This window comes from Elephas maximus, chromosome 14 (genome assembly GCF_024166365.1).
Source record: "Elephas maximus indicus isolate mEleMax1 chromosome 14, mEleMax1 primary haplotype, whole genome shotgun sequence".
NCBI lineage: Eukaryota > Metazoa > Chordata > Mammalia > Proboscidea > Elephantidae > Elephas > Elephas maximus.
The window spans coordinates 33,884,051-33,900,367 of record NC_064832.1 but is presented as its reverse complement, the minus strand read 5'-3'; the positions used below and the strand labels follow the sequence as shown (position 1 = coordinate 33,900,367).

Here is a 16,317-nt window from a genome sequence, read left to right as displayed (position 1 = left end):
AGACCAAGAGGCTTGTATTTTAAGTGCAGCATCTGGTATCAATTTATTAAGCAGAATAATTTTAGAATATTTCAAGGGAAGGATGCAATACAGGAATTTCAATGTCTTTTCTTACCACTGATGAAAAAGACAAGAATTATCCATCTTTTACTCTTTAGACAGTTATAGGTCCAAAGCACAAAAGTTTACAGAGTTTTAAAGCTAAAATGAAATGAAACCCTGTCCAACTTCCCTCCTTTCTCCAGAAGTTAACGTGCCAAAGTCATAGAGATGGCAGAAGCGTTGGGATATCAGGAGTAGAAGTCAGTTCTCTTACATCCTTTTACTTTTGTTGGAACCAACTTAAATTTAGAACAGTTCTAATATACCACATTTTGGATTCCCAGAATGCTATATACCCACGTCTTATACGGTCTGAACTCCTGATTTGGGGACCATCCCAATGTCACAAAAACTACAAAATAACCTGAAAGAAATGCAACTTACAGCAATTCACACTTGGAGTTTCTGATTATAACAATGTAAGGGCATAGACTACTTTATGCAGGCACTCTTTTTGGCAGATAAAAACTTTATTCTTTCAACTAAATGACAATGATCAAAGGATAATGTAAAGAATACAAGAACACCACATTAATATGTCTACATCATCTTCCCTATCTTGCCCCCAAATGTATTTTTTCTCTTCATATACAGTAAAACCTGTGAAAGTCAAAACCTGTGTAAGGTGGAAAACTATCAGAGAAGGAAAATGTAAATATTTTCCATTAAAACAAGTGATAGAAAAGTGGTAAGACTATTCCTTTTAAGAGGTGGAAAATCTGAGAGACCTGGAAAAACAAGGCAGTTCGGCAAGTTCCAGCTCTCACAGTCTCAAAGTTTTTCAAAGAAGCTGGAAATCTCCAACTAATAATTCACATCCAAGTCCCATCAATTCCATCTAAAATATTTCCTTATTGTCTTTCCTCTCCTTATTCCTACAGCTAACACATTAACTCAGACCCTGGTCAGCTCTTCTTAGACTACTACATCACCAACAGCCTAACTGGCTGGTATCCTTGTCTTCAGTCTTTCCACAGGCTCTCTTACACTTCATTTAAATAAAAATTCTATTTCTTCCAGCTGCTTAAAAGTAGTTATCTTGTAGATAGTCAAAAGGTAATTTAAAAATTTTAGCTTGACTTGGCCTGCGGTCTCTCATTGATCTTTTCCTTCAGCTTCTTTCCTTCCCCACCAATATAGCATGTCAACCTCCTAACATAATCCTTCTCCACCAATACAGCATGCCTCTACGCCAATCTCCTGACGTAAGTCTTTGCTACTCTGAAGCACAAGCTTCTTTTAGTCCTGTGTGCCTGCATGTGCTGCTTCCTCTCCTGTAAAGTGCTTCCTCCATCATTCCTTCTAGCAAACTCTTATTTATCCTTCAGGTCCCAACTCAGATGTCACCTCTTTAAGAAGTGTTCTTGGATTTCCCCAGAATCGTGTTTGCCTTTGTCTCTTCACAGAACTTTATATAGTAATAGCATTTATCACAGTTCAACTGTCTATCTGTACCCTGATTAGACTGAAAAACTAAAAGGAAGGTTTAATTCCTCACATGGAGAACAAGGTCCTTGGGCACACCCCTACTCTCAACCTCTATCACTCTCCCTGTTGCTCACCACACGCTAGCCATCTGGGCCTTCAGTTCGTACATCATATTAGGCTATTTCCTATCTCGGGGAAATTGTACTCTTCCCTCTGCATTGAAGGTGTTCACCCTCAATCTCTGCAAAGGTAGCCTCTTCCCTTTCCATTCACATCTCTGCATAAACGTCATCTCCTCGAATTTCTCATAACTACTCTATCTAAAGTCAGTCTCTCAATCTTTAGATCTAACTGGCCCCCTTGTCTGCTTCCTTTATAATACTCATTAACTAGCTTTCTGAGGGGAGGGTGTTCTTTCCTCCCTATTAAGTTCTACAAGGACAGGAATCATTGTATTTCAAGTACCTAGCAAAGTGACCGGCATGAGTGCTTAAGAAATATTTGCAGAATATGTCATTAACCTCTAAAATAAACTTTTATTCAATCATACAACTGATATTTATTGAAGTACTTATAGGAAGTAAAATGGAAAGAGATCTGGCAGTGCAGTCAGAAAATCTGGGTCTAAATTCCACCTCTGGAATTTCTTCATTTTAATACTGGAAAAATCCCTTTCCTTCTCTTAGCCCGAATTGTGAAACACGGGTTCTTGTATCTCACCTACACTCACAGGGATATCGTAAAGATTATGTCAGAGAATATACGTAAAGTACCATTCCCTTGGCACCTAGTAGAAACTCAGTACATGTGTGGCTGAACTAAATATAAGACTGAAACCAAATGTTACTACTGAATTCAGGCATGATGTAAGAAAAACCTGAGCTAGGATATGAAAATAGATAAAAAAGAAAAAAAATGAGATATTTTAAAAAGCACTAACTATCAAGACATGGTGGTAGATTAGAGAAAGGAGGTAAAAACAGGTGAATCAAAGTGCTAGAGAAGAAGTAATTCCAGGTACCAACACATAACATTTAAATCCAGCCTAAACTGTAGGTAAGGAAATCATATACATCTTTTAACCTAAATGCATTAAGTTTACCTTAACAAACTCAATTGAACCAACTCTCCTGCCTCTGATCTCACCTGTGCTCCCAAAAGTACATGGTGGTCTTAAGAGAATTTGTACTCCTTCCATCACTACCCATATTAAGGTACATAATTACCGCCTTCTTAACTCAACTGAACCAACTCTCCTGCCTCTGATCTCACCTATGCTCCCAAAAGTACATGGTGGTCTTAGAGAATCTGTACTTCTTCCATCACTATCCACATTAAGGTACATAATTACCGCTTGATTCAGCCCACAGGGAAGCATCAATATTTCATCCCCCGGTCCATCAAGTTTCAAACTGTATTAATCTCAGCACATAGTGAACCTTATTCTAGTAACTAGCCAAGAAGGTCAGGAAAACCTTCACGAGATTTTAAATGTTTAAAGGCCCTAATATGAACAGACAATACAAGTTTACTGAAATAAGTGCTTATAACCCTTCTTAAATGCCTCCTAGTAATTTCAGTTCAAAATTTATTTAAGAGATCATCTACTAAATTAACAGGAAAGTATTAGCTTAAAACATACCAGAATATAAAATTAGCTAAAGTAAATATTATAAATAATATATTTTCTCAGGAAGAAATACGAATAAAGTGTTTCCTCCAATAATCCCCAACCTATCATCATTTACTCTTGCTCCTCTCTGGCAGTCCTTACAAAGCTATTTATCACAGTGAATGAGTGAGTAGCCAGGATACTCAGATGAGAAGGTCTAGATATCTCCTGAATCAGAACTGCCTGGGATGGCACTCAAATTTACAGCCTTTCCACTTGAGCTTTTCCACTAAGGTGAAAGACAGCCAGCAGGGCACCCTAGTTCATGCACTCTTGTCAGTAGGTACTGGAAGCTAGCTATTTACATAATCCCTCCTGAGCCACATAAGAGGAAAACGAAGAGGAAGGCTATATATGAGTAAATAGTTTCAGATGTGTTACTAAGCAAAGACCTAAAAAATATTTTACATTAAAAAGTAAGTTAATAACTATTTAAAATCCAATCCCCCCAACTGGTGCTGATCACTATTTAATAACATTTCATTTGACAAACCTCTTTCTCTGTTGTCACGACGATCTCTCTCTCCATGTCTTCTCTCGAATGAAGAATCCCTTGCTTGATCTCTGTTGTCTCTTTCAGGATATCTGTCTCTTTCAGGATAACTACTTCGAGTTTCCCAGCTTTCATGATAGTTGCTACTACTACTGTGACTATCAATTTGAGAGCCTCTTGTGCCTCGACTTCCTAAACAAAGGATATTAACACAAATGTTTAACATGTATACTTTATTCAACAAATTTCACCAGTCACAACCTTCCCCCCAAAACAATATATATGAAAGGTTTTTTCTTTTTTTTTTTGTAAATTATATTCCAAAGTGTGGTAATCACTCACTGTTGAGAAGACTATTAAATGTTGGATCAGAATGCCCAAGTTATCTACTGATTAATTTAGGTAAGCTAAGTCCCAGTTTTCCCCATGTACAAAAAAGTCATATAAAGGGAGCACAAAGCAAAAAGACTCATTTCAGTTAACTCAAAAACAACAAAAGTAAAAACCACTGGCTTATAGGTAATTCACAGAAATAGCAAGAAAATAATGATAAATATGGATATAATTGTTACAAATTTATAGTGAAAACATTCCAATATAGAACCAAGGTACTTGGAATAAGACACTAAGTAATATCTGAAATTTTTCAAAAAAACGTGGGAGATGAATGTTCGTTGCAGCTTTATTCATAATAGTAAAAACTGGAAACATATATCAAAGAAATACCAACCAAAAGAAAGCTGCCAACTGGAAAATATCTTTCAACAGGTGAACTGCTAAACAAACTGGTACATCCATACCATGGAATACTACTCAGCAATAAACAGGAATGAACTATTGAAATATGCAACCACTTGGATGATCCACAAGAAAATTATGCTTAATGAAAAATAGCCAGTCTCAACAGGATACATATAGCATGATTCTACTTAGGTTATATTTCTGAAATAACATAAAAATAGAGGGCATATTAGTGGTTGCCAAGAATCACGGATGTGGGGAGGAGATGAGTATGGCTATAAAAGGGTAACGCAAGGGACTCTTGTGGTGATGGTACAGTTGGGTACCTTGATTGTGGCAATGGTAACACAAGGTTACATTTATGATAAAACTGCACAGAGTTATACATGCATGCATGCACGTAAGTGTGCAAACACATAAGTGTATGTATAACTGGTGAAATCTGAATAAGCTCTATGGATTGTACCAATCTCTATTTCTTGGTTTGGATGCTGCTAAACAATGGGACAGACTAGGGCAAGAGTGAGTGGGACCTACCTGTACATTCCCTTGTAACCGCCTGTGACTCTATAATTATTATTTTAAGTATAAATTTTATGTGGATTACGGGGAAAGCAAGAGAAGCAGTACTGGGGCTATGATAATGTAGGAATGCCTGGCAAAAACTATGGATGGCACCGCTCTCAACCTCACAGAATTACTACATGGGCTAATGATGAAGAGGCATTCATATCAAATCTAAAGAACACGTGAGAAACCAACCCACCTGAAGCCAGGAAAAAGAAGGCACTTCTCCAAGACTCTCTCTCTCTCTACATATATGCACACACACAACTCACACACAATAAAATTTGAACTCTAAAAGAATTACAGCCTAATTCTAAATACTATGATGGGGTCGCTATGAATTGGAGTCAATTTGATGGCACTGGGTTTTTATAACAGGGTATCTTAACAATTAAAATATCTGCAAAGAATATTTTAGTAATTAAAAATATGAAATAAGAAGTCTAAAACATTTTTAAAGACTACCAAAAAGGCTACATATATCTAGTGAAATTATTCTTCAAGATGAGGGTAAAATTAAAACATTTCCAGACAAACAGAACCAGAGAGAGTTCATATCCACCAGGCCAGCCCTATGAGAAAATAGTAATTGGAGTTCTGTAGATGGAAGGGAAAAGATATAAGAAAGTAATTCAAAGCTATACACAAAGAGAAACATCCTTAATAAAAGGAAATGCACGGACAAGTATAAGGGCTAGTAATAAGGTATTCATGCTTGATAATTCTAAACCTTTTGTCCTTCATGCTTTTTAATAATAGATAAAAGGGAAGGATAAAATTATGTTACAGGACACATGAAATATAAAGACGTAATTAGCCATAACAACAAAAGGGGAGGGGGAGGAAGAGGAATGGTACAAAGAATTTTTTGTATGTTACTCAAGTTGGTACCAACTTACCTTAAAATGTTAGCAATACAAGCTCTTAAATGTAATATTCATGGTAACCACTGAGGAAATATATAAAAAACATACAGGAATGGAGAAGGGAACCAAAAAGGCTCACTACTATAAACCAACAAACCACAAAAGCAAACAGTACTTAGGACAGAGATAAAGAAGGCTTAAGACATATAAAAAACAAGTAACAAAACGGCAAAAGTAAGTCACTTCTTACCAGTAATTACGGTAATTGTAAATAGACTAAATGCTCCAGTCAGAAGGCAGGGATGGATTAAAATAATAATAATAATAAAAAAAAAGATCCAACTATATGCAGTTTACAAGAGACACACCTTAAACCCAAGGGCACAAAATAGGTTGAGAGTGAAAGAACGGGAAAAAATATTCCAGCAAATAATAACCACAAGAAAGCTGGGATGGCAATCTTAGAATCTGACAAAGTAGACTTTAAGATAGAATTTGCCAGAAGAGATAAAGATGGACATAATATAGTGAATAAAGGGGTCAATTAATCAATAAGATTTAACAATCATAAATATATATGTACCCAACATCAGGACACCTAAACATATAAGGCAAACACTGATAAAACTGAATGGAGAAACAGACAGTACTAAAATAATAGCTGGAGATTTCAATACGCCATTTTCAAAATTGGACAGAACATCTAGAAAGAAGATCAACAAGAAAACAGAAGACATGAATGACACTATAAACCAACTAGACTTAACAGACATACACAGAACACCCCACCCAAAACCAGCACATTATACATTCTACTTCAGTGCATATGATCATTCTCCAGGATAGACCACATTTTAGGTCACAAAACAAGTTGTGATTAATTTAAAAAGAATGAAATCATACAAAATATTTTCTCTGACCACAACAGAGTGAAGCTAGAAATCAACAGGAAAAAAAAAAAAAAAAAAAAAAACCTAGAAAATACACAAACTCTGGTGGCACAGTGGTTAAGTGCTATGGCTGCTAACCAAAGAGTCAGCAGTTTGAATCCACCAGGTGCTCCTTGGAAACTCTATGGGGCAGCTCTACTCTGTCCTATAGGGTCGCTATGAGTCGGAATCAACTTGACAGCACTGGGTTTGGTTTTTTTTTTTTTTGGTTTATGGTACTTAAACACACTATTAAAATATTGATGAGTCAAGGGTGAAATCAAGAGAGATATCACAAATTTCTTAGAGTCAAATGAAAATGAAAGCACAACATATACCAAAACTGTATTCAGAGGAAAACTTACAGCCACAAATGTCTACCAAAAAAAAGAAAATCTCAAATTAACTACCTAATTTGACAACTCCAGAAACTACAAAGAATAAACTAAGTCTAAACCTACCAGAAGAAAGAAAATAACAAAGATCAGAGATAAATAAAACTAACAAAGAAAAGATGGAAATAACCAAAACAAAAAATGAAAGAGTGGACATTACAACTGACCCGATAAAAATAAAGAGAATTATGAAAGAATATTATGAACAATGGTATGGCAACAAATTGGGATAACCTAGATGAAATTCTTAAAAGCACACAACTTATCCAATCTGACTCAAGAGGAAATAAAAGTCTCAACAAACCTATAACAAGTAAACAGATCGAATCAGTGATCAAAAACCTCCCAACAAAAAAAAGTCCAGGACCAGATGGCTTCACTGGGGGATTCTACCAAACATTTAGAGAAGAATTGACACCGATACTGTTTAAACTCTTACAAATGACAGAGAAGGAGGGAATACTCCCTAATTCATCCTATGAAGCCAACATTACCCTGATATCCAAACTAGACAAAGACACCACAAGAGATGAAAACTACGGGATAATTATCTCTTATGAACACAGATGCAAAAATCCTCAACAAAATACTAATGAAAAGAATGCCGGGCTGGTTCAACATTAGAAAGTCTATCAACATAATACACTACATAGATAAAGTAAAGGAATCACCTGATCATCTCTACAAATGCAGAAAGTGTTCAAAAAAATCCAACACCCTTTCTTAATGAACAAACCCTAAAGAAGATTGGATTAGAAGGGAAATTCCTCAATATGATTCAGGGCATATATGAAAAGCCAACAGCCAACGTTATAATTAACGGCCAAAGACTGAAAGCTTTCCTCTTGAAATCAGGAACAAGACAAGGGTAACTTGCTCTCAATACTTCAATTGTTTCTACTCACAGATGTTACGATCCTATATACAGAAAATCCCAAAGAGTCCACAAAAAACTTCTAGAGCTAAAAGGAGAATTTAGCAAAGTTGCAGGGTACAAGGTCAACAAATGTCAGTTGGGTTTCTATATACCAGCAACGAGAAATATGAAAGGGAAATCAGGGAGACGATTCTATTTAAAATAGCATCTAAGACAATAAAATACCTAGGAATAACTCTGAACAGAAATGTGAAGGACTTGTATAACGAAAACTATAAAACACTGCTGAAAGAGATTAAAGAAGACTGAAATAAATGGAAAGATGTTCCATGTTCATGGATTAGAAGATTTAATACTGGTCTGATGTCAATACTACCCAAAGCCATCTACGGATTCAATGCAATCCCAATCAAAATTCTAACAGCTTTCTTTACGGAAATAGAAAAACCAACTCTCAACTTTATATGGAATGACAAGAGGCACCAAATAGCTACAACAATGTTGAAAGAGAAGAACAAAACAGGAGGACTCACACTTCCTGATTTTAAAACATACTATTAAAAAAAAAATCTGTTGCCATCAAGCAGATTCCAACTCACAGCAACCCTATCGGACAGAGCAGGACTGCCCCATAGGGTTTCCAAGGAGCAGCTGGTAGATTCAAACTGCTGACCTTTTGGTTAGCAACCAAGCTTTTAACTACTGTGCCACCAGGGCCTCAAACATACTATACAGCTACAGTCATCAAAACAGCCTGGTACTGGTATAACAATAGACACAGGGACCAATGAAACAGAATTGAGAGTCCAGGAAAAAAAAAAAAAAAAAACCACCACACACCTATGGTCAACTGATTTTTGACAAGGGTGCTTAGTCCATTCGCTGGGGGAAAGAAGAGTCTCTTTAATAAATGGTGCTGGGAAAACTGGATTTCCATATGCACGAAAAAAATGAAACAGGATCTATGCCTCACAAAAACAAATTGAAAATGGATTAAGGACCTAAATATGTAAACTAAAACCATAAAATTTTTAGAAGAACAAGCAGGGACAACACTGTCAGGCCTAGGTTTCAACAATGGATTATCTAACATAATAACAAAAACAGAAACAGCAAAAAACAAACTAAATAAATGGGACCTCATAAAAACTAACTTTTTTTTCAACAAAATATTTTACCAAAAAAGTGAAAAGACAAGCGGCTGACTGGGAGACTGTCTGCGGAAACCACATATCCGACAAAACCCCAATAACCAAGATATATATAAAACTTTGACAACAACAAAATGACAAATAACCCAATCATAAAATGGGCAAAGTACTTGAAAAGACATTTTACCAAAGAGGACATTCATATGGCCACCAACCAAATGGAAAAAAGTTCAGCGTCATTAGCTATCAGAGAGATGCAAATCAAACCACAATGAGATATCATTTCACTCCCACTGGGATGGCTAATCCACTTGATGGCACTGGGTTTACTGGGAGAATGGCTAAGAGTTTAAAAAAATAAAAAATGTTGGCTAGGATGTGGGGAAATTGGAACTCTTATCCATTGCTGGTGGGAATGCAAAATGGTACAGCCATGTCGAAAACAGTATGATGGTTCCTCAAAAAACTAAAAAGAGAACTACAATTTGACCCAGCAATTCCACTCATAGGTATATATCCAAAAGACTTGAAAGCAGAGACTCAAAAAGACACACGTATACCAATGTTCATTACAACACTATTCATGATACCTAAGAGATGAAACAACCTCAATGTCCATCAACAGATGAATGGATAAATAAAATGTGGTACGTACATACTATGGGATATTACTCAGCCAGTAGGAAAAATGAAGTCTTGATACATGCTACAGTACAGACAGAGCTTGAAGTCACTATGCTGAGTGAAATAAGCCAATTACAAGAGGACAAATATCGTGTGACCTCACTTACATGAAAAGGCAAATGTATAGAGGTCGAAGTTTATTAATGCTTATCAGGGGTCCAGGGGGAAGGAAAAAGGGGGTTAACAGTGATGAAAAAATTGCACTGATTAAGGGTAGGGTTACACGGCCCATTATTTTAATTGCTGTCAATAAGTTGTACACCTGTAAAAAGCTGCGTTGGCAAAGCTGTGTGATAGACATATTTACAACAATGACCAAAAAAAACCAAAAACAACACAGTAGCTGCTAAGGCAGCTTATGTACAGCCGAACACTTCATGGCATTTGGTTCCCTGGTTTGGAAGTTTAGGGTCATGGTTTCATAGAATATCCAGTTAATCGGCCTAATAACGTATTCAGTGCTTCTGTTCTGCCTCCTAGTTTGCTGCGCAGTGCCAGGGGTCTTAAACGCTTGTAATCGGCCATCAAAGGCACAACGACCAGTCTCTATTCAAGTGGAGCAACAGAGGAAGAAGAGTCAGGAACAGGATGATGATGGGGAATGTGTGGCCTTAAACAACTAACTGCCTCTTTTGTCTAGGAGACTATTGAACATTTTGATCAAAGAATCCTGAACAAAAGGGGGAAAATATAGAACAGAATTTCCAATTCTCATTGACTCTAGACTTTCTAGAGCCACGGAGGGTGGATGAATCCCTGAAACTACTGCTCTTAGTCTTTAAACCTTAAACCAAATATATCCCCTGAAGTCATCTTAAAACCAAACAACGTTTTAGCTTACCTAGTAAAAAAGGTCTGCTTTGAGCATTATACTCTTTTAAGAACTATCTATATGGGACCAAACTGATAACATCAACTCCAAAGATTAAACAGGAAACTTGGGAGGCAGTTAGTTTATGTTAATGAGGGAAGAACAACTCAGAAAAGGAGGGTGAGAATGGTTGCACAACTCAAAGAATGTAACTGATGTTATCTGAATCGTATGTGTAGAAACTGTTTAATTGCTGTATGTTTTGTTGCATGTATCCTCAACAAAAAATCAAAATAAAATTTAGGGAAAACAAGGCTACATATAATATCTAGGAATGAATATGTTAAACATCACGTTAGATGTAGCTAAGAGAAAATTAGTAAATCTGAGGAAACTACCCAGGAAGCAGAACAGAGAGATGAAGAGATAAAAAATTCAAAAGGAGAGTTAAGTATCAAGAATGACACTATGAGAAGATTCAACGTACATCTAATAACTATACGCTGTCTAAAGTCACATTTAAAACAAAAGAATACAGAAAGGCTGGAAGGGGTGACCAAAGATACATAAAAGCAAATACTTAATAGTGAAATGCCAGGACAATCATTTAAAATCTCAATCATGACAAAGGAGCCCATTATCTTGCTCATATTCAATAATGTCCTGAAGGTACTGCTTAGCTAAAAAAGAAGCAGATTACTAAAATTAAGTATATAATAATCAGAAAGGAAGAGACAAATACGTCTCTTCCCAGACATGTGTTTTAAAAGAATCTACCAACTATTACAGCTATTAAGAAAACACGGCAACCTCACTTAAAAATGTAAGATTAATATACAAATATCAATTACCATTGCCATATATCACCAACAAGCTTTAGAAAATGTAAAACCTTAAAAAAAAATTAGTGGCACACACACAGTTATTAACTAAAGCACTGTTCAAAAGAGAAAAAGATTAGAAAACCTAGATATCCATCTGTGCAACACTTGTTAACTTTGCTGTATATCCTACCATGAACACCATGAATCAAAAGGAGGAGGTAGCTGTTTACCAAGTTTACTGATCTGAAACATCTCTAACATATTTTGTAAAACGAAAACAGCAGGGTATAGAACACTATGTAACTTTTCCTAATAAAATTAAAAAAAAAAATTTTTTTTATATAATCAGAGGGGAAAACAATTGGATATACATATTTGTATGGAATATTACTGGAAGTCTATATTCAAAACTGGCAAAAACGGGTATCTCTGGAAAGAGGAAACCAGGGAAGGGGCAAAAGGGAAGTTTTTCAGTGTGTATCTTTTTGCACCTTTGAAATTCTGAACCATTAGAATACATTATTCAAATAAATAAAGAGAAATTTTTAAAGTATCATTTATAAAAACCGAAACCAAACCCAGTGCCGTTGAGTTGATTCCGACTCATAGCAACCCCATAGGACAGACTAGAACTGCCCCATAGAGTTTCCAAGGAGCGCCTGGCGGATTCGAACTGCAGACCCTTTGGTTAGCAGCCGTAGCACTTAACCACTATGCCACCAGGGTTTCCATCATTTACAAAGGCAATAAAAATACAAGGTACTCAGAAACAAAATACATACAAAACTTTAATGGAAAAAGCCACAGTATTTCAGAGCATAGAAAAGGATGGAATACTCCCAAACTCATTCTATGAAGCCAGCATAACCCTGATACCAAAGCTCAGTAAAGACACCACAAAAAAAGAAAATTACACACCAATATCCCTCACGAACTTACACATAAAAATCCTCAACAAAGTTCTGGCCAAGGGAATTCGACAACATATCAAAAAAATAATTCACCATAACCAAGTGGGATTCATACCAGGTATGCAGGGATGGTTTAACATTAGAAAAGCAATTGATGTAATCCATCACGTAAGTAAAACAAAGGACAAGAACCACATGATCTTATCAATTGATGCAGAAAAGGCCTCTGACAAAGTCCAACACCCACTCATGATAAAAACTTTCAGCAAAATAGTAATAAGTGGGAAATTCTTCAACATAATAAAGGGCATTTATACAAATTCAACAGCCAACATCATCCTAAATGGAGAGAGCCTGAATGCATTCCCCTTGAGAACCAGGACCAAACAAGGATGCCCTTTACCACCACTCTTATTTAACACTGTACTGGAGGCCCCAGCCAGAGCAATTAGGCTAGAATAAGAAATAAAGGTCATCTAAATTGGTAAGGAAGAAGTAAAAGTATCTCTATTTGCTGATGATATGATCTTATACACGGAATACCCTAAAGAATCCATAAGAAAACTGCTGGAACTAAAAGAAGAGTTCAGCAAAGTATCAGGGTACAAGATAAACGTACAAAAATCAGCTGGATTTCTTTACACTAACAAAGAGAACGTCGAAGATGAAATCACCAAATCAATAGCATTTACAGTAGTCCCAAGAAGATAAAATACTTAAGAATAAATCTTACCAGGGACGTAAAAGACCTATACAAAGAAAACGGCAAGACCTTGCTCATGGATAGGAAGACTCAACATTGTAAAAATGTGTTTTCTACCCAAAGCTATCTATGGACACAATACAATCCTGATCCAAACTCCAATGGCATTTTTTGAGATGAAGAAACAAATCACCAACTTCATATGCAAAGGGAAGAGGCCCCGGGGAAGTAAAGCATTACTGAAAAAGAGGAACAAAATGGGAGGCCTCACACTACCTTATTTTAGAACCTATTATACCACCACAGCAGTCAAAACAGCCTGCTACTGGTATAATAACAGATACATAGACCAATGGAACAGGATTGAGAATTCAAACATAAATTCATCCACCTATGAGTAACTGATATTTGACAAAGGCCCAAAGTCCATTAAATGGCGAAAAGATAGTCTCCTTAACAAATGGTGCTGGCATAACTGAATATCCATCGGTAAAAAAAATGAAACAGGGCCCATACCTCACATGATGCACAAAAACTAACTTAAAATGGATCAAACGCCTAAATATAACACCTAAAATGATAAAGATTATGGAAGAAAAAATAGGAACAATGCTAGGAGCCCTAATACATAGCATAAACAGTATACAAAACATTACTAACAATGCACAAACACCAGAAGAGAAACTAGATAACTGGGAGCTCCTAAAAACCAAACACCTATTCTCATCCAAACACTTCACCAAAAGAGTAAAAAGACAACCTATAGACTGGGAAAGAAACTGGGGGTATGACAAATCTGATCAGTGTCTAATCTCTAAAATCTGCAAAACCTAAGACACTGTAAAACCTCAACAACAAAAAGACAAATAACCCAATTAAAAAATAGGCAAAGAATATGAACACACACTTCACCAAAGAAGAATTCAAGAGACTAACAGATACATAAGGAAATGCTCACGATCATTAGCCATTAGAGAAATGCAAATCAAAACTACAATGAGATACCATCTCACCCAAACAAGACTGGCATTAATCAAAAACACACACACACAAAAATACGTTGGAGAGGTTGTGGAGAGACTGGAACACTTATATACTCCAGGTGGAAATGTAAAATGGTACAACCACTTTGGAAATTGATTTGGTGCTTCAAACTACCATATGATCTAAGCAATCGTTAGAATATATCCTAGAGAAATAGGAGCCCTCACACAAATAGATAAATGCACACCCATGTTCATTTCTCACTGTTTACAATAGTAAAAAGATGGAAACAACCAAGGTGCCCACCAACAGATGAATGGATAAACAAACTATGGTACAGTCACACAATAGAATATTATGCAACAATAAAAAATGAGTGAATCCATGAAACATAAGATGGAGGAATCTGGAAGGTATTATGCGAGTGAAATTAGTCAATTGCAAAAGGACAAATATTGTATGAGACCACTATTGTAAGAACTCAAGAAAAGGTTTAAACACAGAAGAAAACATTCTTTGACGGTTACTAGGGTGGGGAGGGAGGGAGAGGGGTATTCACTACCTAGATAGTAGGCAAGAATTATTTTAGGTGATGGGAAGGACAACACACAATACAGGGCAAGTCAGCACAACTGGACTAAACCAAAAGCTAAGAAGTTTCCTGAACACAACCAAACACTTCAAGGGACAGAGCAGCTGGGGTGGGGGTCTGAGGACCATGGTTTCAGAGGACATCTAGGTCAACTGGGATAGCAAAGTATATAAAGACAGTGTTCTGCATCCCACTTTGGTGAGTGGCGTCCGGGGTCTTAAAAGCTAGCAAGTGGCCACCTAAGACGCATCAATTGGTCTCAACCCGCCTGGAGCAAAGGAGAATGAAGAGCATCAAAGATACAAGAAAAGTATGAGCCCAAGAAACAGAAAGGGCCACATAAACCAGAGACTCCATCAGCCTGAGACCAGAAGAACTAGATAGTGCCTGGCTACCACCAATGACTGCCCTGACAGGGAACACAACAGAGAATCCTTGATGGAGCAGGAGAAAAGTGGGATGCAGAACTCAAATTCTAGTAAAAAGACCAGACTTAATGGTCTGACTGAGACTGCAGGGATCCCAGAGGTCATAGCCCCCAGACTCTCTGTTAGCCCAAAACTGAAGCCATTCCCAAAGCCAACTCTTCAGACAAAGATTAGACTGGACTATAAGACATATAATGATACTGGTGAGGAGTGTCCTTCTTAGCTCAAGTAGACACATGAGACTATGTGGCCAGCTCCCATCTGGAGGTGAGATGAGAAGGCAGAAGGGGAAAGGAGCTGGCTGAATGGACACGGGAAATACAGGGTGGAGAGAAGGAGTGTGTTGTTACATTGTAGGGATAGCAACTAGGGTCACATGATAATGTGCGTATTGTTTTTGTATGGGAAACTAACTTGAAATATAAACTATCACTTGAAGCACAAGAAAAAAAAAGTCATAAATCAATAAATTTAGGGCATTCGAAATAAAAACTGAAGCCTCACCCCCCATGAAATTTCTAAAATCTATATGAAAAAGTGAGGGGTTGAGAAAAGCCAAGGCAACTATGAAGGAGAAGGTGAGGCACCCTCGACACTTAATGTGAAGCTGTAATACTGACCAGGGATAAACCAAAGACCAACAAAAAGACTAAGTGGATCCAGAATTCTGCAGCAGTGTGCGTGTGTTGTGTGTCAGTGTGTGTGCACGCATGTGTGCACTTATGCACGTGGGGGCGGGGGTGTCAAAGTTAATTAAGCCCCAGCAGTTTGGAGACAGTCATAAATACATTTCAAGTAGGCTGTCATTGGGGTAGCAAATGCTTTTTACGGGATAAGAAAAATGGCTCAAGATCCCGATAATGTAATGGTTTGAGGCGAGTACAGACACTGAAGAAAACACAAATCCGTCATTTCTGATGCCATCATTTTTGAAAGCCCACCATTTCAATCCCACTTTGCTTTAATGGTAGGCATGACTGGATATAATACTAGGGGGTCTGAGCCGGGCCCCATTTAGTTTCTGCTGTTTTATTGAGCTAATAATTCCTATTCGGAATGTACAACAAAGATCACAAATTCAATTAATTGAAAACTACTTTGATGAAATGACAATGAATGTAAGAAATAATATATTTAGAAAAGAAATCTTAGGAAATTT

At 36.9% G+C, this 16,317-nt stretch overlaps 1 protein-coding gene across 9 annotated transcripts in view; it reads right to left on the bottom strand.

Moving 5' to 3' along the window:
* The window catches only part of ZC3H13 (zinc finger CCCH-type containing 13), a 246,050-nt gene that overhangs the window by 36,062 nt on the left and 193,671 nt on the right, over positions 1-16,317 (bottom strand). For all 9 annotated transcript variants that reach the window (XM_049853394.1, XM_049853395.1, XM_049853397.1 and 6 more), the window contains one exon: positions 3,696-3,887. In XM_049853394.1, the coding sequence (XP_049709351.1) occupies positions 3,696-3,887 (192 nt within the window). The remainder of the gene's footprint in view (positions 1-3,695; positions 3,888-16,317) is intronic.